Source organism: Phascolarctos cinereus, unplaced genomic scaffold (genome assembly GCF_003287225.1).
Source record: "Phascolarctos cinereus isolate Bilbo 61053 unplaced genomic scaffold, phaCin_HiC Scaffold_4;HRSCAF=312, whole genome shotgun sequence".
NCBI classification, from domain to species: domain Eukaryota; kingdom Metazoa; phylum Chordata; class Mammalia; order Diprotodontia; family Phascolarctidae; genus Phascolarctos; species Phascolarctos cinereus.
This window is the reverse complement of record NW_027555847.1, coordinates 211,738,291-211,762,079: the sequence shown is the minus strand read 5'-3', so window position 1 is coordinate 211,762,079 and position 23,789 is coordinate 211,738,291. Positions and strand designations below refer to the sequence as shown.

Here is a 23,789-nt window from a genome sequence, read left to right as displayed (position 1 = left end):
GTCTTTCTGACTCTGGGCCCAGGTCTCCATCTACTGTGCCACCTACTCAACCTAAAAGTAATTCCCTTTATCCAGCACTGTTGCCTTTCTGTGGTATGGAACCTTCCTTTACTCAGAATACATTAACCTGATTTTAATCAGTTTCACATTTAAAACAAAACAAAACAAAACAGCAAGGATAAGAATAGGGACTTGGCCTGTTACTGCATTGGTATAGGGAACTCCAAGGTGAGGAAACTTCCTCTACCAGTGAAGGTCAGCATTCTTAGAGAGTTGCCAAGAGCACCGAGAGGTAACTTGTCTGGGGTCTTACAGCCAGTTTGTGTTAGAGGCTAGATTTGAACCTAGGTCTTCCTGGCTTCAAGGCTAGCTATCTGCTATACTGTATTGCCTATCAAAAATAAAACAAAACCTTCAAAAAACTTTCAAACTTTAATAAATATATAAAAATATTAAGGCTGTCTAAGATGCTAAGATGGAGAAGGTACTAGGTAAAATTCTGATTAAAAATTCTTAAGGTAGCATTTCTAGCTCTCACATCCCAGATGCTTTTAAAATGTTATTTTTTAGCACCAGTAATCTTCCACGTTAGCCTATGGAATTCAAGTACAGAATGAGCCTGATGTCCTGGTTTACCACTACTGTAAATTTATTATTGTTACATTTAAATGGTTATTAATATTAAGAGTTTTGGATTGGAACCTGAGTAGTTTTGGTGAAACATATTAATGTAAGGGCTTTGATGATACTTATTTAAATATGGGAAATGGGACAAGTCTTTCACTCCCTCTGTACTTTCTAACAATTATTGTTCCATTAATATTTGACCCCCAGAAATGTGCAAATCTTTCCGTAGTTTCAAAAATGTCTACAAAGTATGGGTTATTCTGAGAACTTAACTCAGAGATGATTACCAGTTAGTGTAATATAGAGTAGTATAACTAATAAAATCTATTTTTTTAAATGGTCAAAACCTTTTTTCAAAGGTGACATTTTGAAATGTTATGTATTTTGTTTTTTAACAGCTACAGGTGATGGCATTGCACCTCCACAGAAGGTCCTTTTTCCAGCTGAAAAAATTTGCCTAAAGTGGCAACAATCTCACAGAGTTGGAGCTGGGCTCCAAAATCTAGGCAATACATGTTTTGTCAATGCTGCATTGCAGTGTTTAACATATACGCCACCTCTTGCCAATTATATGTTGTCTCATGAACACTCCAAAATATGTAAGTTTTTCTTTGGTGATACATATTCGTATTATTTTTATATGTACTTTTATTTCTTCAGGAAAGTTAGAATGAACAGTCAACAAGAATTTGTTAAACCCTTATTGTGTGAACAGTAATACCAAAAGAAGTACTAGTGTGAAGAGTTTGATTTGGATTCTTGTATGAGCCTGGAATGGAAAGGGGAGGGCTTTTAGTGTACAACATTTGAAATCCAACAGCTCAAAAATCATTTTGCATCTAGTTCAGACTGAAGTGTATTTGAAAGTAATATGTCTAATGATCATTTAGCGTTTCTCAAGTTGGCATTTTTTATCTTGCCAACAAATAACGATGTATAACACAAACAACATGGAACAGGAATCATGGGAGCATAGTTTTAGAATTAATCTCAGAGGTCTTCTAGACCAACCCCCTTAGTTTATAAATGAAGAAACTAAGGCATAGGGAAGGGTTATATGTCCGAGGTTCCCAGTAGTAAATATCAAAAGCAGTATTTGAACTCATGCTGTCTGACTCCAGAGCCAATGCTGTTGCCACTGTACCAAGGAGTAACCTATCTTCTTCTCAGCCTTATTAAAAGAGGGGGAAAAAGTGAAAGAGAAAAATTTTCCCTTCGGTTCTTTTGTTAGGAGAAGACTAATTCGCCTTTCCCCTTCTCTCTGTCTTGTGCCTTCTCTCTCTTTACCTTGTGCCTTCTCTCTCTTTACCTTGTGCCTTCTCTCTCTTTACCTTGTGCCTTCTCTCTCTTTACCTTGTGCTTTCTCTCTCTACTTTGTACCTGTCCCTTCCCCTTTTCCCCTTCTCTCTTTTCCTTATCCCTTCTTTCTCTCTCTCCATTATCCCTTCTCTCTCTCTATCTTCCTCCTCTCTTCTCTGTCTCTCTCTCCGTCCCCCCCTTCTTTCTTCCTTCTCCCTCTGTTTACCTTCACCCTTCTCTATCTTGTCTCTGGCTCATGTAAATCTGTAGTCTGGAGATCAAGAAGAATAGTTTGTGTGATGTCTTAAACCAATATTAATATATATGGAAACAAACCTGTATTCTCTTGGACTATATTTTCCTGGTAGTATTAATAGATATTCAATGGCAGAATAATAGGTAAAGAACTTATTACTCAATTTTGAACATATTTTTGTTTTGTCATTCTGTCTGTTAAACCTGCTTTCTAAAGTTCTTTATCCCTGTAAATTTATATAACATGTGGCACAAACTCATTCTCAAGTTTTTAATTGTTTGACACCCCATCCATGTAAATATTCCATGCACCAGGCCATCCGTGCCTCTCCATTTTGTGTGACTCTTGTCTCTATGCCCATAAATCTAAAACAAGAAATCCATCTAGTGTATTAGGATCTTTCCTCTCATCTTCTTGACACTTTGAGAATACTAATGGAGCATTCAGACTCTCGGTTGGTCTTCCTTCATGACGTGATCAGCCCATCCCTTTTTTCCCCCTAGTTAACATTTTTCTATTTTACTACCATGGTTAAGAAAAAAAAATTCTATCATGATATTTCTCTAGAGTAGAACTTGCTTTTGATGATGATTTTTTTCCAATACATATTCCTTTTGTTATTAACTAAGGGGTATTAAGGTACTGGCAGGTCTCTCTTTAGACTTTATACTCTCTCTACTGTAGGTGGTAATTCTTCATTGATATTTTCACGGCTAGTTCCGTTCTTACTGAAAGCAGCATGTGAATGGAAACTTTGCAGTAGAACCTGTCCAGTAGGAATGATAGGATTATAGATAGTAAGAACTGGAAGGAAAGGTGCCTTAGAGGTCATTTGATCCAGAGCCTTCACTTTAAATGTCGGCTGTTGTAGATGAGGAAACTGGACTCACAGAATTTAAGCCATGGATCGTAGATTTAGAGCCGGACCTTCAGAAATGTTGAGTCCATCTTCCTAATTTCACAGCTGAGAAAACTGAAGTCCAGAGTGGTAAGTAACTTGCCCATGGTCACAGATCATAAATGTCTGATGTGAGATTTGAATCTAGGTCTACAAGTCTAGTATTGTATCCATTATACCACACTCACTGCCTCCCCATGGGAAAGTGACTTTCCTAAGAATTTAAACCCAAATCCTTTAACTCCAAATCCAGCACTCTTTCTGCACAATAATGTATTGCCTCAGGAGGAATTACAGTTAAATTAAAAATCTACCTTTATTCAAAATGAAACTGAGTATATTCCTATCACTGTGTCTTATAGCTTTCTCCTTTCGCCACATAGGAGATCTCCTGCTGTTATTTCCCTCTAAAAGAGCAGAAAATATTCTCTCAATACTTAGGATAAATTGTAGTATGGGAAAAAGTTTTTGGATTTTTTGGGTTTTTTGTCATTCATTTATCATAATTTTTGCTAACTTCAGTGTTTCTTTCATGATCTTTCAGGCCATGAGCAAGGATTCTGTATGATGTGTACCATGCAGGCTCATATTACCCAGGCACTCAATAATCCTGGTAATGTCATCAAACCAATGCCAGTCATCAATGATCTTCGACGTAAGTATTTATTGGCTAGTTGATCTTATTTATCTTCACAGTAGTTTGTGACCTCCTCCTTACCCCCACACGCAAGGATAGTTCTACTGTGACTCTCACACCATCTTCCACAAATGTTCTACTTTTATAAATGAAGTGTGATGAAATTCCTCTTTCTGATTATAACTTCTTTTTATACTTCATCTCTCCTTGTACCTCATTCCTCCCAAACCTACTCTTTGTTTTCATCATGACCTCTAGTAGATCTGTTCTGTGTTTTTCTAAATTAATATCCTTGTCTTGGCTATACTTTTCCACTCGACCCTGGAATTACCAGTTCGACTTCACACTCTCTCAAGTCCTTGCCGCTTTGTTCTGTTATCACTAACTGCCTCTTTCCTTTCAATTCTTGTGCTACTGAGCAGTGCCAGAGGAAGTCAGACAGTAATATTGAATGGTTCTACTACAAGCTTGTTATCTAAACTCGGTCAGGCCGTCCCTGCTGCATGGCACTTAGTCTTCCGTAAGTCACTCTGTCTCTTTCCTCAAAAAAGCTGTTCTATGGGGCAGCTAGGTGGTGCAGTGGAAAGAGCCCTGGCTATGAAGGCAGGAGGACCTGAGTTCAAATCCAGCCTCAGACCACTTGACACTTACTACCTGTGTGACCCTGGGCAAGTCACTTAACCCTAATTGCCTTAAAAAAAAAACTGTTCTATGACTTCTCTTTTCACTTCAGATATCCTATACCTCCCTTGGCCCTCTTCCTCTCAGTGTAAGGCCTGGCCTCCTATTTTACTAAGAAAACAGAGTCAAGTCACAATGAGATCCCTCATTTCTCCTAGTCTGTATTTAAAAAATCCTTAACATAATCCTCATTCTCTTCTTCATTCCAGTCAATGAAGAAGAGGTAGTACTACTTGCTAAGTCCACCTTCTCCTTTAACACACTTGATCTTAGGCTCTCCCAGCTTTTCTGTCAAATTACCCCTACAGCCATACCTTTGCTCTGATCTTTATTCTCTCTTTATTTCCTATCTGCTTTCCAGCCAAGGAGTCCAGTGCCTGCTTCACAGTCTTCTCTACACTCGAATCCCTGCCCTTTTACTAGGAGTCTTCACTATGTATGTTGGTGCTACCTCAAAAACCTTCATTAAAAACATGCCCAGATCTCCTTCATTCTTAAAAAAACCCCTTCAATTGACTACCATTCCTTCAAGCTATCATCCTCAATATCATCATTCAGCCTGCGGTCTGTTCCTATCCTCTCACTTATCATGCCCTTGCAGTCTGGCTTTCAGCCTCATCAGTGGGCTCTTAACAGCTAAATCAGTGACCTTTTCTCAGTCCTCATCCTTTTTGACCTCTCTGTAGCATTTGATCCTTCTGACTACTCTTTCTTTCTCTTTCCCTCTCTCTCTGGATTTTTTGTGACACGTCCTTCTCTCTTCCTACCTATGTCTGACCATTCCTTCTCAGTCCTTTTTGCTGGATCCTCATCCTTGAACTGCTCCCTACCTGTGAATGTACCACAAGGCTCTGTCCTAGGCCCTTTTATCTTTTCTTTTTACTCTTTCTCAGTGATCTCATCAACTCCTTTGGGCTCACTTGTCATCTTTCTGCAAATAATTCCCAGACTATTTATATATACATTATGTGTGTGTGTGTGTGTGTGTGTATATATATAATATTTGTATTTTTTATTTATACATACACATACACGCACACACACGCTCACTCACTGTCTCTCTCTCTCTCTCTCTCTCTCTCTCTCTCTCTCTCTCTCTCTCTCTCTCTCTCTTTCTCTCTTTCTCTCTCTCCCTCCCTCTCCTAGTCTTTTTTCTGAATACCAGGTCCTCACTACTAATGACCTGTTGGAATTGGTTGTCCCTTACACATTGAATACTCAACTTCTCCAAAACAACTCATTGTCTGTCTTCCCCAACTTTTCTTCCTTCCTCACTTCTCTGTTTTCTTCAAGAGCACCACTAAACTTTCAGTAAATCGGAGTGATCATTTTTCCTTCATTCTCCCTCACCTCCCAGTATCCAGTTTTTAAGTCTTGTCTTTTCTATTTTCACAACACATCTGGCGTAGTACAACCCCATCTCTCCCCTCATGCAACTATCATAGTTTAGGTCCTTATAACTTATTTCCTATGCTATTGAAATAGCTTTCTGTTTCATTGGTCTCCCTATCTCATGTTCCTCTCTTTTCCAACCCATCTTCCACATAGCTGCCAAAGTACTATACTTAAGGTACAAGTATGGCCATGTTACTCTACTACTCATGAAGTTCCTTTTTACTTCTATTATAAAACAAAGATTCCTCTGGCATTTTAAGACCTTCCCAATCTGGCTTCAGCCTGTCTTTCCTGGTTTATTATATATTATTCTCTTCACATGCTCAATGTTCCAGCCAAATTGGATGACTTATAAACAACATTCTAATCTCCCATCTCTGTGTTTTTGCACAAGCTTTCTCCCATACCTGGAATGTACTCCCTTCTCACCTCTTAGAAATCCCTAGCTTTGTTTGAAGTGCAGCTCAAGTGCTACCTCCTTAAAAGAGGCCTTTCTTAATCCTCCCAGCTTCCTACTGCCTACCTCCCCTTCCCAAAATTACCCTGTATTTAATTTACATATTTAATTTTTATATTTATATTTACTTAAATGTACATGTTTCTCCTAATAGAATGTTAAATCCATGATTATTTTTTTTTCTTCGTATCCTTAGGCCTGATGCATAGTAGTTGCTTAATAAATACTCATTGATTTTGTTATTAGCATTACTTCATGAAAGAATTATGCACATGTTATTAAATCAAAGCATTCTGACAGGATCTTTGACAAAATAATATGTGATTAGAAAAATTTTTTCTTTATTTTGATTCCATAGGTATAGCTAAACACTTCCGTTTTGGAAACCAGGAAGATGCCCATGAATTTCTTCGATACACTGTTGATGCAATGCAGAAAGCATGCCTGAATGGCAGCACTAAGTAAGTGCAAATACTGTAACAATATTTTCTTTTACTTGTACCTCTGTGTAATTAAACTTTTTTGCCAGTTTTTGTTGAAAAGCAAATAGTTTGCTTTACCTTTCAGCAATATTTTTTTTTAAAACATCTATGCTGATTGCTGAGATTACCTTCAAACTTCAAAATGTTTAAGGAAAAGAATACGCCCTCAGTTATCAGTCCCCAAATATGCATGCTTTTCCTTGCTATAATTTAATATTGTTCTATATAATCAGAAATCAGAGTTAATGGATTTCTGTAGTGCTTTTATTGACTCTGATTATTACTTCAAATTTAAGATTTTGAAAATGGAACTGGTTCTCCTTTTTAGTCATTTTTGCTGTTCTTCCAGTCTCCCAAAGCTAGAAAGAAACCTCGGTGTTATCTTGCCTTCCCTTTGTCCCTTATATCCAGTCTGTCATGCCTGCTTGACTGATTCTTGTCATTTCTTCCTTTGAAATAATATTTGTAATTCACCCCTTTCTTTCCATATTCACTGCCACTGCCAAAGTCTGGGTTCTTATATCACTTCTCACCTGTGTTACTTTGATGACTTTCTAACTGGTGTCCATACCTCCAGTCTCTCTCCTTTCTAATCCATAATGTACATCATGTTACTCCTTGTTCAGGAACCTACTGTGTCTTCCTACTGCATGCAAAGGCCAAAGTCCTTTGTCTTTCAAGTCTTTCCCTAAGCCCCATCCTTCCTCTTTTTCTTCTATTTCCCAAAGCCTTACTATTCTTTGTGCCATGCACCTTTGGGCTTCTGGGCCTTTGCTTATTCCTCTAAGTGAAATGTCCTCTATTCCCACCTCTGTCTAAATTCTCCTGATCCTTTAAGGCCCTAAGATACTACTTTTTCTTAAATCTGCTTCAGCCTACCCTGATCTCTCCCATCTCTGAGTATTTTATCCTACTTAATAGTCAGTATCACAGAATTTAGCATTTACATGTTTTATTATTTTGTCTTCCTGGCAAAATTTTAAGCATCTTGACTTCACTGCTAGAATAGCATGTAATCTTTTCCATTCAAGACAAGATGAAAACACTTCCTATTTATGCTAAACAGTACAAACTTCAGTAACCCAAACACGAGAAAGGTAATGAGTTGTTGTTCAGTCATTTTTCAGTCATGTCTGTCTCTTCGTGACCCCATTTGGAGTTTTCTTGGCAAATATATTGGAGTGGTTTGCCATTTCCATCTCCAGCTTTCATTTTACAGATGAGGAACTGAGGCAAGCCAGGGTTAAGTGATTTGCCTAGGGTCATACAGCTAGTAGGTGTCTGAGGCCAGATTTGAACTTACAAAGATGAGTCTTCCTAACTGCAGGCCTGGTGCTCTATTTACTGCACTACTTAGAGATTCATGTATAAAAGAGAGATTTCAGTAGTCTTGCTATTTGAACATAATTGAGTCATAGAAGAGACTGGGATAGAGTGAAAGTTGGTGAGTCAAGTTGGAGAATCAGATATTAGAAGTCATGTGTAATGGGAAAGGCATTTAGATTCTGAACATTTTCATTCACGAGAACAGCAGTGTGGTAGAGGGGAAAGAGTACTGGACAGTTAAAAGGCCTGATTTCTGTTTCTAGTCCTGTGATGGGTCAACTTGAATATCAGTTTCTTCTATCTGTACAGTGAGGATAACACAATTGCTTTATTTCATATGGTTGTTGTACCTCTCAGATGAGATGATATTTGCAAAGGTGCTTTGAAAGTTAAAGGTATTTCCGTTAATTTTATTGATAGTACAGCTGTACAAAATATTTTTCATTGTTCAGAACATCTGTGTTAATGACTGATATCCATATGATCTATGGTTTCTGAATTCCTATAGTATTTAAACTTGTCCTTTGATTTAGATAGATGTTCCTAGGCATGTATAGATATGACTTTCTTAGACCTAGCAAAACTCTTCTTATCTAAAGTGATCTAGTTATTAAAAAAAAAAATTCAGTATACCTAATTTATTTTCAGATTGGACCGGCACTCCCAGGCTACCACACTTGTTTGTCAAATATTTGGAGGCTACCTGAGATCTCGAGGTATATTCTAATATAGTTCATGGATTTAAAATTTAGTGTTTGATTATGATATTGCGTTTGTGTTCAGCCATCTTAACAGTTGGTTTTGCCGTAATGATTGTATTTTGCTAAACTTTTTCATTTTGATTTTAGTAAAGTGTATGAACTGCAAAGGAGTTTCTGATACCTTCGATCCATACCTTGATATTCCACTGGAAATAAAGGTAAATTATGTGTTTGTTATAGTAGCCAAGGATAAAGAAACTTAGTAATGCCCATTGTGACTCTCCATGCAATATAGCTAGCTGCTTTATGTAAGGTTACATATAAGTTATGAATCTAAGATGCTTAGACTTAATGTAGTAGGTTGGGTGGAAAATTAGAAAACCTGTACACACATTTGCTATTTCTTTAACACTACTGTCTTCCAGTGCAGGATAGCACAATGAGATATAACCTAATGAGAAATAAAAATCGCATTTCATTGATTATAATAACTAAAATCTTCCCTCTGCCTTGTACTTGTATGCAGTAGTATATCATTGGAAATCTACCATATTGGTCAGTACCTCCAGGAGCTACAAAAGAGCAGGGAATCATGCCAGTGCTAGGTTGAAAACTCCTTGCCACATGGCATTAGTTATGTCCTTTCTTGATTCTGTTTGTGAGAGAATCCCTCTTTTTATGCTTGACTACTTAGATAAATACCATTTACTCCTCACCCCCATAGGTTATTGCCTATTTTTGCCTGATATTCTCTGGTGTCCAAAATTATATGACTACTCCTGGGAATAGTGTTGTACTCACTCGGACAGAGTAAGAACTGTAATCCAACCTGTGGGCTCCATAGAAACCACTAAAACTACTGAAATGAAAGGTTGAATTGTTTAGGAAAGCTTTATGCATTTTCAGATGATTCAGTGCAGATCTTTTCATAAGATTCTCAGCTGTGTTTGTCATATATAAGACAAAGACCTGGTTCTACTCTATTTGCCTATCCATTTTACACCATGCTCCAGATTAGTTTTCCTTAAAGTGTATCTCTGGTAGTGTTAATCTCACCCCAGTCAACCAATGGCTCCCCCTTGCCTACCAAGTAAGGTTATTATGCAGTCCTGGTGATGTTACTCTCTCTCCAAAATAATCAGTGGCTCCCCATTGTTTACCAAGTAAAGTTATTACATAGTTCAACATTCAGGATCTTCCACATTATGGCCCAGTCTATCTTTTTGTATATTCTCTAGCATTCTCTTATGTCCAGCCAAATTGGATTTTTCATTGTTTCCTAAATACACCATTTTGTTTTGAATCTTTTCTTTCCTCAAATAAAAGATTCCTTTTCCCTACATTCTTGCAATGGTATACAATTTCTCCCTCCTCTGAACTGCCCTAGATCTTTTTTACTTTTATGGCATTTATCTTATTTGTTTTTTTTTAATATCCTTTTAACTAGATTATAAACTCTTTGAGGGTAGAGAGTGGGTCTTTTTTAGCTTTTATACCCTCTGTATCTCTGAGTACAGTGCTTAGCGTTCAGTAAATATTTCTTAAATTGAGCTAAAAGACATAATCGTAAGTTTAGTCCATGGCCTCAGTTGATATAGTTTACTTAGACTCAAGTTTTTTTTTTGGCATAAGTCCTATTATACCTTGCCTAATGCGATACTTGATTTTCCAAAAGATATTGTGAGATCTGTTAAAGCCAGAATTCTTCCTCCTTGGTGTGCTTGCATTAGCCTCATTTGGGAAAGAGTCAATTTAATTCAGCAAACATTTATTAAATGCCTGCTGTGTTCAAGGTGCTGGATATATAAAAATAAAAATAAAAGTTTCCACCGTCAAAGCAATATATTCTAGCAGAGTCTAAAATGTGCTTGTCAGTGTCTTAAACTCCAAATTCAATTATTATACTTTTAGGGCGAAAAATACTCAGAATTTATACAGTCTCTAATTTTAAAAAGTGAATAAAATAATGAATAGTATACAGAAATGAAAAGTTTACTGTCTATGGTAAAATTCAGTACTATTCATTTTTAGTATAAAAGATTCTTTTATGGATGGCAAGTGGTTTACATAAGTTTTCATGTTTTTCAGTTTTTGTATTGCAGTACTTCAAGGATTTGTGATTTCTTCATTCTGAATAATTCTTTTATTGGCATAGTTCAACACACATTTACATTTTAGTAGATATTCTCAAGAGTAACTGTGACTGAAAAACATACTGACCTGTGGCTGGCTTGATGATGAGTTTCTTATCATCATCACTTATTAAGTCTAGTTGTCAGGAAACAGACATAGTCCATCACTGAGCTATACTTGCAGTCTTACTACTTGGGTAGGGCCTGGCATAGTCTTTGAGAACCCAAGGTCACTTTTATGTTACATGAAGGTGTCAAGAGTAGGACTTACAGTGATGGTTGGGTGTTTATAGTACTATTACAATTATTTTTGTAGTGGTGTTTGAAATAACATATATACTGTCTTTCTGACTTCTAGGCTGCCCAGAGTGTCAACAAAGCCTTGGAACAATTTGTGAAGCCTGAGCAATTAGATGGAGAAAATTCCTATAAATGTAGCAAGTAAGATGAACATTGTCATCTTATTTTGGTTTCCTAAAGCAGCTATTTAAAAAAGGGGGATGGTGAGGGAGGGGCATCAAGGAGATTCTTGACCCACATACCTACTCTCTTTTCTTTCTTTTTTTTTTTCCAGTAAGTTTTATTTATGCCTTTTGTTTCTATATCATTGTCATTTCTGGATAGTTACTTTGATGAAAATATAACCAAGAGCAAAAATATTTTCTCCGAAATTTTCTATAGTGGACCACATCTTTCAACACAGCTGACAGGGATACAGAATATAAGATCCCATTGTTTAATCTGTTTTATTACAAAAAATATTTGTCTTGTTAGGATAAAATGAAGACTTAAAAGTTCTCCTTAAATGGTGTTTCCAGGACCTGTCAAAGTTATAAATAATCAGTAATCAGTTCAACCAGAGATAACTTTAAACAGTCCACTAAACATTCATATCAAATAAGATGTAAAATAGTGAGAAAAATGCTCGTGAAAGATGTTCACCAGTGTAAAAGTCCAAATAGAAAGATTCTCTGTCGTTGGCCAGGTTTCCTAGATTGCCTGTTCACTGATGACACTGTACTGACTGAATTGAGCCTGAAATATTATAGGTCTAATCAGTGAGGGTCATAGTTGCTCAAAAGAGATCAGTCCACCCTGGAAAAACAAAGTGAATCAAAAATACATATTGCACAGATTGCAAAATGCAATTGGGTTGCTAGCTAATTGAGATAGTCTGTATTTCAGTGATTCCCATTGCTTTTCATTGCTGCAAAAGCCCATTTTAAACACCTGTGTTCTCTCTCTGCCTCCTTGCTATTGTCTATCTTAGAGCTAGAATGTAATATGTACTTTGTCACTAGGTGCCACTGTCTGACACAGAATATGTTGTAGCCTAAAAATTCTTTTTGAGACATTTCTTGACCTTATTAATTTGATTGAGTTTAATTTAGAAGAGAGAAGGAAGACTGTAGTCAACCTGTTTTAGATGAACCAGTTACTTGTCTGATTTCCATCTATTCAAAATTAGGACCTATCTTTTGTTTTCCCTTCCATCCTTCATTAGAAGAGAGGTCCTGTTCTCTTTTCTCTTTTAATTTTGGCACTGCTTTTCTTGGCTATTATATAGATTTTCTCAGGGCAGTTTTAATAACACTCTGAAGATCAGCAGATACTTTTACACTAGCATTTAGAGCCAGTGTTTTGGCTTGACCTGAATTATTTGGCCAAGAGCTGATGCATGAACTTCCTTCTATTATTCTATCCTTATAGGTAGCCCCCAGATAAAATTCCTTTGTTATACTTGTTAGCCAATAATATTCCAACAGCATTTTGTGTGTGTGTGTGTGTGTGTGTGTGTCTAATTCTTTCCTAGTGTTGAGCTACATTCATGATTTTAGAAAATGAGTTCCTTAATGGAGATTGTGGTTACAATGACAATAATGAAATAGTTTCATAATTGGGGTACTTGTTTCTGTTTGTGAATACTTTTATGTAAATGATAATAGACTGAGTACTGCTGAAGATAGTTATGACTCAAGTTTATATAGTGTTTTAGGGTTTACAAAGCCATTTATTGAGAATAGTTTTGTAAGCTTGATAGTGCAAGTATTATTCTCATTTTACAGCTGAGGAAACTGAGACTCAGAGGATAAATGACTTAATCATGTTCACATAGCTAAATAAGAATCAGAGCTAGAATTTGAACCCAGGCATACCTCTTGCTTTCAGACCCATTGTCCTCCCAACTTCAGTAGAGTGAATATTATTTACATTTCAGAAGACCATTTCACATCTAGCCTTCATTTCTTCTGTAATTCAACTTACTTGATTTTATAACTTACTATAGGGATTTTTGAAAATTTTAACTTTCTATCTTGTTACAAGTTACAAAAAATATTGCATTCCCTGCTGTTAGTTTTAGGAAAGAAGTAAAAAAAATTAATGTATCAATAACATTTACATTGTTTGACCAAGATCTGGAGTGTCTTGATTTTTTACGTTTCCTAAAAACCTGGAGCTGAGCTGGGCCCAGAATTGAACAGAGGGGAGCAGTGGACAGGATTGCCTTTGGGGAAATTGGGAAGTGCTTTTAAAGACTCCCCACCAAGAATCTCCTTGAAACAAAGGCCCATCTTTTTAACAGTATTTTCTTCTGGTGATGCTGTGTGGCTTCAAGTCATAGAACATCAGTCTCTGAAGAATTAAAGTTGTCTTACCCAAAGGGCAGTGAAGTGGTACCTGGTGGGCATGAGTAAGTTGTAGCACATTATCCACAAAGAATTGGGCAAAAGAAATGATGTAAAGGATGTTATCGGAGAAAGATGTATGACTAGAAAAGGAGATAAGCTAGTCTTATAGTGAGAGTGAAAGACAATTGATAGAAAGCCTATGTGAAGACCAATGAGGCATGAAATGCCAAACCTAAAGAAGGGCCCCTTGCATGCTGAGTGGGGACCTTTTAGAAAATTTTGGGAGGACGTGGACAAGAATTGCACAGGATGAGAGGGAAGGAATAGCTCATGATCTGCATCACTGCAGGCAGTGCCCACATTGATGGAGGTCACAGATCTAAGAAGTCCTGATGAAAAATCTACAGGGCTCTATTAAATGCTCATTTCAGAAAATCATTCTGAAAAGTTTCAAGTTTAATTTCATTATGATTTTGTCTGTTTTAGGGTTCATCGTATACTCTGAGCTTTGTCTCTCACTGACCTGAACTCTAAACTTCTTTTGGAAACTAATTTGGAATGTTTGAAGAAAATATTAGCCATATCTTTTGAGCAAGTAAGAACATGAAATACCAAAGAAAACATTCATCTCAAGTGTAACCAACTGTTTGTGCTTCTTTTAAGGTGTAAAAAGATGGTTCCAGCTTCAAAGAGGTTTACTATACATAGATCATCTAATGTTCTTACCTTATCTTTGAAACGTTTTGCAAATTTCAGTGGTGGAAAAATTGCCAAGGTATGTAGAACGTATTTCCCATCTTTATGTTGAAAATTTTCAGATCTTAAGTGTTAGCACTTCGTAAGTAGCTCCAAACTACCAGTAATATGTAACTAAACTGTTTTGTCTCTTGATTTTTCTGTGTCCTTTCTTTGTCCCTATAGTGTAGGGGATTCATTGCAGACTACTGGGAGAGAGAGAATAAACAGTATTAAAGAAACAGTAATAACAATAATAGCTAATAATATAGTGCTTTAAGGTTTGCAAAGTGCTTTATAAATTTATTTCATTTGATCCTCACAACAACCCTGGGAGGTAGGTGCTATTGTTATCCCCATTTTGCAGATAAGGAAACTAAGGCTGAGAGAGGTTAAGTGACTTGCCCAGGGTCACATCACTAGATAAGTGTCTGAAGCAGGATTTGAATTCAGGTTTCCCTGAGTTCAGGTCCCATGCTCTAGCCACAATACCAGCTAGCTATTTTTCCTTTAGCATATATTTTAAATAATTGCTTATTCAGTTGGTTAACTTGATTATTTGATAGTTACTTATGGTAGAACTAATATGTATCATCTATGTTTCAGCCTATAGTTAGCTCTCCATTATACATGGTAATGAGAAGACAGGGAGAGCTTGGATAAGTGAAATTCACAGAAAATGCCCATACTTAATTAAGCCTACTTCCCTTCCAAAGTCTTTTTTACTTGAGTTTCTCAATAGTAGCAACATTGACTGATTTAAGTTTCACTTTCTTTCCCTTCTCCTTCCCACCCCTCTGGTGGACGTGCTAAGGAGCAATAAAGTGATCAAAAGGTAGGCAGCAGGAGGGAGAAGGAAAATGATTAGTTTATGAATAATCAAGAATTTATTGCCATTGTTACCTAATTTCTGACCACCCACTTCTTAGGAGACTGAAACACAGGAATTTTCATCATGACTATAACGTTGTTCTTCAGAGAATTCATTTAATCTCTATGGAATCTGTTTTGGAACAGGGGGGATAAATGTAGTAGGATTATATCTTAACATAGATTTGCATAAACTCAGAGGTCAAATCATGTTCGTTGAGACACAATTACATTTATTAAACCCTTGATATAACAACACAGCCTATAAGGGAACCCCCTACTTTAGGACTGTGGAAGGGTTTCACTGTACGTTTAATTGAGTGAGTTATGAGAGCTATCCTTTGAAAATTGTTCTAAAGCTATTAAGTAAAATGTGCATTCAGAAATGACTTTTTTTCTTTCTTCCACTTTTATTTAGGATGTGAAATATCCTGAGTATCTTGATATTCGACCATATATGTCTCAACCTAATGGAGAGCCAATTATTTATGTTCTGTATGCAGTGTTAGTGCATACTGGTTTTAGCTGTCATGCTGGTCATTACTACTGTTACATAAAGGTGAGTGCTTAAACATTCAAATTTATCATTTAAAAAAGTTGAAGTACTACTAGGGATCTTTTTAGTCTTATCTTCCCTCTGACTATTACTTTAAAGTGAATTATCCTGTCTATGGTATTTTATTCCTATCCAATTATAGCCATTGTAAGGATTTCATTCATTTTCTTTTGCAGGCTAGTAATGGACAATGGTACCAGATGAATGATTCCATTGTTTCTACCAGTGACATCAGATCAGTGCTTAATCAGCAAGCTTATGTCCTCTTTTATATCAGGTACTATGATTATAAACAAAATATCCATTTATCAACTCACTGAAATAAATGACTTTAAAATACTGACTTTTTTGCTGGCAGATACTAGGACCAAGGCTGAAATAAGGTTATCAGAATTTTTAGTAGGCTACTGGAAGAATCAACAACTGAATAAATAGTTTAGAAGATTTCCATATTCTACTGTTGAGCCAGGTTTCTTATGTACAAATTGAATAGCGATATGTAGTTTTATTTCCAAGGAGAAGCTTTTTGTATTGTTCTTGGCAGTTTAATATAAACAGCCTCCCTTTTCTAGGTCCCATGATGTGAAAAATGGAGGTGAACACACTCATTCCATTCATACTCCAGGACAGTCTTCTCCTCGACCAGTGATCAATCAACGGGTAGTCAATAATAAACAGACTGTGTCAGGCTTTATTGGACCACAACTTCCTCCTCATATGATAAAGGTAACATTTCATAGGTAGAGTACGAACTCCTTGCTGTTAGTTTGTTAATTTATAGGCTGAACTAAATGGCCAATGAGATCCCTTTCAACTCTGAAAAAAAATTAGGTTTTAACTATAATAGAGGAGCACAAACTGTCTCTCTTATAACTGAGTGGCATTTCCCCAGTGTCATGTGTTAGTGGTATGATTAAGTGGATGAGTGGAAGTAAGTTACTTGTAGACAGGAAAGGTCCCCCTAGGGGGCCCAAATGTTAGGAGACATTTTTTCCTTCTTGTCAAAGTTGAGAACTTGTCCTGTGTGTGTGTGTGTATGTGTGTGTATCAGGGAAAAAAGTCTGATTCTTTTGGTCCTCCATAGCTGGCTTCCCTAATGAAAAACCCATTTATCCAAAGGAAACAAATGTATTTAGTGATTGTAAGTGTATCTGCATGGGTAAATGTTTGTGGGGGGAGGAAGGGTAAAAAGGAAGGGTGCTAGATGGGAGAAGAGTGAAGAAAGGGAAATTAGATGGGGAGGAGGGAGATTAAGAGGGAGAGATGGAAGAGAAGATAATGTTATCTGTTATGTTAAGCTTCTGGTTAGTTTTTTAAAAGTATGTATGATAAAAAAAAATGTGTAATTGGATACAACTTTGTACCTGCATGTATATGTGTGCATCTGTGTATGTGTCTGTGTGACTGAAATATCACAGTAGTTTATGATATTTTACTTGCAGAATTCTAATCACTTAAATGGGACCGGACCATTGAAAGAAACTCCAAGCTGTTCTGTAGCAAGTGCTAGTAATTCTAATTTAAACAGAGCAAGTCCTGCTCCTGCTTCAACTTCTATTCAAAACTGGACAGTTAACAGACCTTCAGTTATTCCTGAGCCTCCCAAGAAGCAAAAAATCACTATCAGTATTCATAACAAGCTGCCTGTTAGACAAGGTCAGTCTCAACCTAATCTTCACAACAGTTCTTTAGAAAACCTCAGCAAGTCCATTCCCTCATCTACCATTACTAATTCTTCTGCATTACAATCTACCTCAAATGCATCGACAATGTCAGTTGCTACTAAAGTATCAAAACAGATCACACCTAGTGAATCTTGTTCTAAGCCAGTAATGAATGGCAAGTCCAAGCTCACCTCCAGTGTGCTGGTCCCTTATGGTGCAGAGTCTTCAGAAGAATCTGATGAGGAGTCAAAGGGACTGGGTAAGGAGAATGGCCATGCAAAACCTCTCAATGGACTTCTGACTGGAAATGGAGTTGGTATACTCCCAAACACTTGTTCTTCCTGTCAAGATGCTGAAGATGATGAGGCTTCTCATCGTGAACTGCCAGAAACTGTGACAGTAAATGGTGCTAATAGTATAGAGAATAGTGAACCTAAAGAAAATGGACTGTCATTTGATGATCCCACTTGCCAAGTCAAGCCTGCTAAACATTCAGAAAATCCCTTTTCTAAAACAAATGGATTACATGGAAAGGTAAGCATTTCTTATCAGTTTACACACTTTAAAAGGGTGGCTTTTAATTTAACAGTAATAGTAAACAGCCACCAACAGAAAAAAAATTGTACCACTGGTATATTTAAAGAAGTATTTTGTTTTTTTATTTTAGTTGATGGCTACTCCTTTGCCTCCACTCCCAGAAGACAGAATTGTAGAGTCTTTCAGATTCAGCAACAAATTAAAAAGCTTGACTGATGATATAAGGTAATACAAGAATAAATAATCTTAATGAAAGTCCTTTGTCATGAATCTCATTGGCTACTAAAGCTCTGTAGCATTTAAACAAATGTTAGTGGCCTTTTTTCACTTAATTACTATTACTATACTACTTCTGCATTTTAACTGATCTGCATGTGATTTCCTGAAATGATCTTTTAATATCACAGAATAACTTGGAAAAGTTTTCAAAAATGTAGTTTTTGCGTGCCAAATTTTCTGCTTTTTTTAATATATGAGTCTGACAGTCCATTTAAATTAGACTTATTCAGGCTAGTGTGTTCTTCCTTCAAATAGCCTTCTCTTTTCAGTTGTAATTGTGGTTGCTGTCCTTGTTTTGGGGATTATAACTTCACAGTTCATCGTTAATAATAACAATAATAATAATGTTTATATATTTAAGTACCATGTGTACTTGTGTAATTTCCCCCAATTTCTCTTAGGTATTTTCACTCTGAACAGTGGGGACAAGAGTGTGAGGCTTGCCATTCTTTATTAGTCTTTGAGATTTTGCCTGCTATTTGAGATTTCCCTGTGTGTGTAACTGCCAAAGAGTTACACAGCAGTCAATGGCAGAAACATTGGCATATTCATCACAGGGTGATGGATTTTTTGGCCACAGCAGTTCTTCAAGATTATTTTAGTCATAGAGGAGGTGTAATCTGTCTCTAGAGCCTATAACGCAATGACCAAGTAGTCAAGTATAGGTATCTTAACACTTCTTTTCAGTATCCTTATTACTTGATGATTTAAAGGCAGTGTTTTTTGGAATAGCCTTTCAAACTTAAGCTATTTTGATCCAGGGGGAAAAGGTTCAGGAAGCTGCGACAGCTCTAATTCATTGCTCTACTGTTTCCATCAGTGCTGGAGAATTACTGGGAAGAAAATAGCCCTGTACTCCCTAGGAGGGAGGTGGGTGGGAAGTAAGGAGTTGAGCCATAAAAGAGAAGTGAATTTTCCAAGCCTAGTCATGAGTAAGGTGTTGACTTCACCTCAAACCCTTTGTCTGCTCTGAAGAAGCCTCTGCTACTACTCGTGATTACTGTTTCAGTGCAGAAAGAAAAAGTGGAAGAGGGAGAATTATGTGAGGCAAACATTTTTCTTGACTGCTGGTACTAATTGAAATATTGAAGAAGCTGGGGTGGTATTTTGAATAATAATGTAAATATTTATACCCTATATCTTGTAATTAATAATGACGGTATAAAATACATTTCCTCTTGGAAGTAAAGGGGTCTTTGATTTAGGGTAAATTACCACTTCCAACAGTACTGTGTGACTTATTTCACATTTTTACGTTATTTAGAGTAATAGAATATTAGCTCAGGAAGTTAGGGCCTTTATAGAGATGATCTACTCCAGCCCCCTATTTTAGAGATGAAGAAATTGAGGATCAAGAGGTTACATTTACTTACCAGAGGTGCTGTGTTATAGCTAAGCGTAGAATCCATATCTCTTCATTCCTGGTCACATGTGTTTTCCCATATAATTTTTTTTTTATTGCCTCTTTACTTGGAGGGTATTCTATTCACTTTGTTCTTTTGTATTGAATTTCTAACTAATAATGATTATCACCCCCAGATTGGACTTTAAAAATGATGATTTCTGCTTTTTGATTCACAAAAATTCAGCTTAATTGATTGAAGATAGTTATTATCAGTCATAGGTTGACTATTTAGCCCAGAGGATATATCAAATCTGAGGCCATTTTTTCCACCTTTAAAAACCTTCCTTATAAATTTAACCTAATTCTAGCAGAGTTAAAGATGTACTGGGGGGAACCAATGTCTAGGCTAAAAGAGGCCCCAAACTTCAAGGGTTAATGGTGTTAGTTGGTGCTCTAGGGCAACCTAAGGCTTTTATACTGAGTTTCTAAGAGGATACTGGTAGAATAGCATTCTTCAGGCAACAGAACTTCATAAAAGGCTGAGTTGTATGTAAAAAAGCAACAAGTTAGATGAACAACTGTTAGAATTAAGCAAAGATGGACTCCTTAGGCTTGAGGCTGGTAAATTATATACCTAGGAGAAGAGGAGACATTGTAATCAGTCAAAGTAACAGGTTCAGCATTTATCACTAGCACTTCCTCAGAAAGCCAAGGACAGTTGTTAATCCATCCTTCCACCTCCACAAGCAGGGGTATCACAGAAAAAGCACTGGACTGGAGTCAGGAGATACAGAATCCTAGTCTCTATTTTAGTGCCTAACATCTAGCTGTGTGACCCTGAGCAAGTCACTTGGCCTTTCTGGGCTTCTTTTTCTTCATTTCTGTTATGTTGGGAGTTTGAGAGGAGTCAGACAAAATTGGTTCTGAGGTTCCTTCCAGACCTGATGTTCTGTGATTTTAAATTTTTCTTCAGATGAATGTAGTATACATAGCCAGAGAGTCGAAACTAAATTGTAGAACCCTAATGCTCAGCAGGAATTCTGGCAAATATTAAATTATGTTTCCAAGGAGGAGGTAGAATCCAAAATAAAAAGGACCCATTAGTAATGGCCAATAAAGCTAGTAAGATTATGGATTAAGACAAAAATACTTGCTTTACTTTCTGGAAGATTGGGGGTCCTTTGGGCAAAATGATGATAGTATTTCGTCAAGAAAGAAATAGAATATTTATTTCTAATATTTTACAGCCAATATTAGAGAGAAAATTTGAGGTCTGACTATCATATTTCTTTGTATGCTTTTCTAGTCAGTTTTGCATCATCTCCCTCAATGAACATAGTTCGTTCTTCCCAAAAGGATCTGTGAATGAAAACAGATTTTTCATTTTTTCTTTTTAAGATTTTTTGAGAGAGGGGTTGGAAGTATGATTGAGGAAGTAAGATTGGTGGAGAATAAAATCAAAATGTTTTTTCATTCTCAGAATGGTGATGGAACTTGAAACTCTGTTGTATAAAGAATAGTTGAAAGAGTTATGGGGTGTTTAGCTTGTAGAAGAGAAGACTTAGAGGAGTCATGATATCTGTCTTCAGAAATTTAATAGGCTGTCATATAGAAGATAATTAGACTTATTCTGTGTAATTTTTCTCTCTCTAGGACTACTAGGTAGAAACTATAGGGAAATATTTTAGTTCACTCTAACAAAGAACTTACTAATAATTAAATATGTCAGAAAACATAATGAGTAGTCTCTGGAACTGGAACTGTTCCAAGAAAAGCTAGGGCGATCATTTGTTGGGGATGTTGTATAGGAGGTTCATTCAAAAGGGATGGGGTGTGACTAGATAACTTCTAAAGTCCCTTCTACCTCTTTGCTTCTATAAAGCTGTGATTCTAATTTCAGTCTGCCTTGTTTGTGAAGTGGGTTCTGTAATTGTTTTTCTATCTTTAACTAGTACATACCTTCAGTAATTCTCTTGTCAGCTAAGGTACTTATAAGCCACTCCTCTCCCTCAAATAATTCTTTTAATTTTGCAAACTAGTTCTAACACCATCCAGTGTTTTTAATGCTACAAGTTAATGTTTTAGGGTTTCATTTTAGGCCAGCACCCATGTTGTCCTGATTATGGCATGGTATCTCATTCATTTTCCCACCTAAAACTAGGAAAGTTATCAGGAACATTCATTATAAATTTTAGGACAATCATATATTCCTTGAATGTACAAATAATAGTACTTGTTTCATGACTTATAATGATGACTTTCCTTTCACTCAACCCCAGGCTACCTTCCCCAGAGCACATCATAGAATATAACATGGTTCAGGAATATGATTAAGTAAACTCAGGAACTCACTTGAGCGCTCCCAAATTTCTCTCCAAACAACTTTAAAATAATGCCTCAAATTGAACTCTGGAGCAGCAGAACCTACAAAAGGTCAGGGTGAAACAATTTTCTAGCCCAAGACAACTTGGGAAGTCAACAGGAAAGGTCTGTCTCACCAAGGTGGTAGTTGGGCCTGAACCCCAGTGTAGCACAGGCTGCGCTCTAGCAAGCCAGCAGCAGACTTCGGTGGTGGCAGCAGCTTCAGGAGTTCTCAGCCTATACGTGGTAAAGGAGTTGGACAGCTGGTCAGAAAGAGATTACAGGGACTCTTTGCTGACACTGGGTGCAGGACCCTGTTGCATTGCCTATACACAGTTCTGGGTTGCAGTTCCAGAATAAGGAGGAGCACTAGTGCTTGCAGCCCCAGAGGAGTTGGGTTCCTGGTCACAGCTTTAGGGCAGAGAAGAGTACTTGTGGTTGCTCACAGAGGAGCAGAGGCCCTAATCTCAGGTCCAAGGCAGAAAGGAGTGCGCAGGCTTGTGACTACAGGAGAGCAGGAGCCAGAGTCACAATCCAGGGTCATAAAGAGTGAAAGCATTTATAGCCACCGAGCAGCAGGGGCCTAGGTCACAATTCCAGGGTAGAGAAGAGTTCTTGGGTCACTCACAGAGCAGAGCACAGGCCAGGAGAGGAATAAACACCTCTCCTTAGATCACACCACCTTGGAAGAAGTGAAAACAGACCCCTAGAATTAGTTCAGAATATAGTAGTATGAAAAACCTGAAGCTTGGGATAGTGTCCCCTCCATACTGGGAGCAGAGTGCAACTTCCAACATGAAATTGAAAGTCAAGAAGTAGCCTAGAAAAATGAGCAAACAACAAAAAAAGAACTTGATCATAGAAAGTTATTATGGTGATAGGGAAGATCAAAACACAAACTCAGAAGAAGACAGTGAAGTTAGGCTTCAAAGAAACATATGAATTCATCACTGGTCCAAAAAGAATTCCTGGAATAACAGTCTTAGCCAGATTGTTTATGAATAAGTATTGTTGCAAACATTGCTTTGGTTGTTCTTTGTCTTGAGTCTCCGTTTCCCTTCCCCTGTTATCTCTTTTGCTTTGTGGTTATATATTCATTTTCTCCCTAAAGGAAAAAAGAACCACATAGCTCATCTCATTTATTAAAAAAGCACTTTGGGACATTCAGAAAGTCTCATCATAAGTAAGTTAGCCAATTGGGGAAGAAACTTGTCCATGGCTATCCATGAAACAAAAATACACAATAGTGTTGTGCAGTCCTTTTTGCTTCTGCCATGATTGTGACAATTGCAGAAAAAAGTGGTGGAGTATGCTAAGAATTACAGTCTTTAGACCCTCTATAAACATTAACTTGTCTGTTGGTTGTATGAAATGTAAAATCTTTGGCCCAGTAATTGATTGACATAACACTAGGTGAACTAAATCATCTCAATCATAACATTCTTACTATAAACGAAACTGGAAAACAAAAAAAATGTCCCAGCTAATTCAAAGGATAGCTTATCAGTTCTTCTTGGAAAGGCAAAAGAGTTGATAGTGTGGGTTTTAGCCAACATCCTAAGGCATTAAGAAACATCATTTCATGGAATACTTGGTCATCAAATGATAAGCAGTGCTTATAATCAGCATTTGCAAAAAAGACCACTGTAGATAATTGTAGTTCATATGCTTGTGACTATTGCAGGGGAGAAGGTAGAGAAACACAACATAAAATAATTCAGTCATTAAGTGAGTATATGCTTTAATGCTTAATGACTTCAATATAAATATGACATAGGGAAGGACAGCAAAAAAAAAAGTTGAAAAACATGATTCAAGAATAAGACATGAGAGAGGCCAGAGGATTGTTGATGATACAGAGGTCTCATGAATAAAGTGAATACTTCCTTTAAGACAGTGGAAAGGTGCTTGATGTGGCAAA

The 23,789-nt window shown here is 36.9% G+C and overlaps 1 protein-coding gene across 1 annotated transcript in view; it reads left to right on the top strand.

Moving 5' to 3' along the window:
- USP42 (ubiquitin specific peptidase 42) overlaps positions 1–23,789 on the top strand; it is a 55,983-nt gene that overhangs the window by 13,871 nt on the left and 18,323 nt on the right. Inside the window, exons 3-14 of the mRNA XM_020965277.2 lie at positions 1,026–1,226; positions 3,625–3,735; positions 6,609–6,711; positions 8,707–8,774; positions 8,907–8,977; positions 11,250–11,332; positions 14,185–14,296; positions 15,545–15,685; positions 15,859–15,959; positions 16,255–16,408; positions 17,125–17,880; positions 18,014–18,108. Of these exons, the coding sequence (XP_020820936.1) occupies positions 1,026–1,226; positions 3,625–3,735; positions 6,609–6,711; positions 8,707–8,774; positions 8,907–8,977; positions 11,250–11,332; positions 14,185–14,296; positions 15,545–15,685; positions 15,859–15,959; positions 16,255–16,408; positions 17,125–17,880; positions 18,014–18,108 (1,996 nt within the window). The remainder of the gene's footprint in view (positions 1–1,025; positions 1,227–3,624; positions 3,736–6,608; positions 6,712–8,706; positions 8,775–8,906; positions 8,978–11,249; positions 11,333–14,184; positions 14,297–15,544; positions 15,686–15,858; positions 15,960–16,254; positions 16,409–17,124; positions 17,881–18,013; positions 18,109–23,789) is intronic.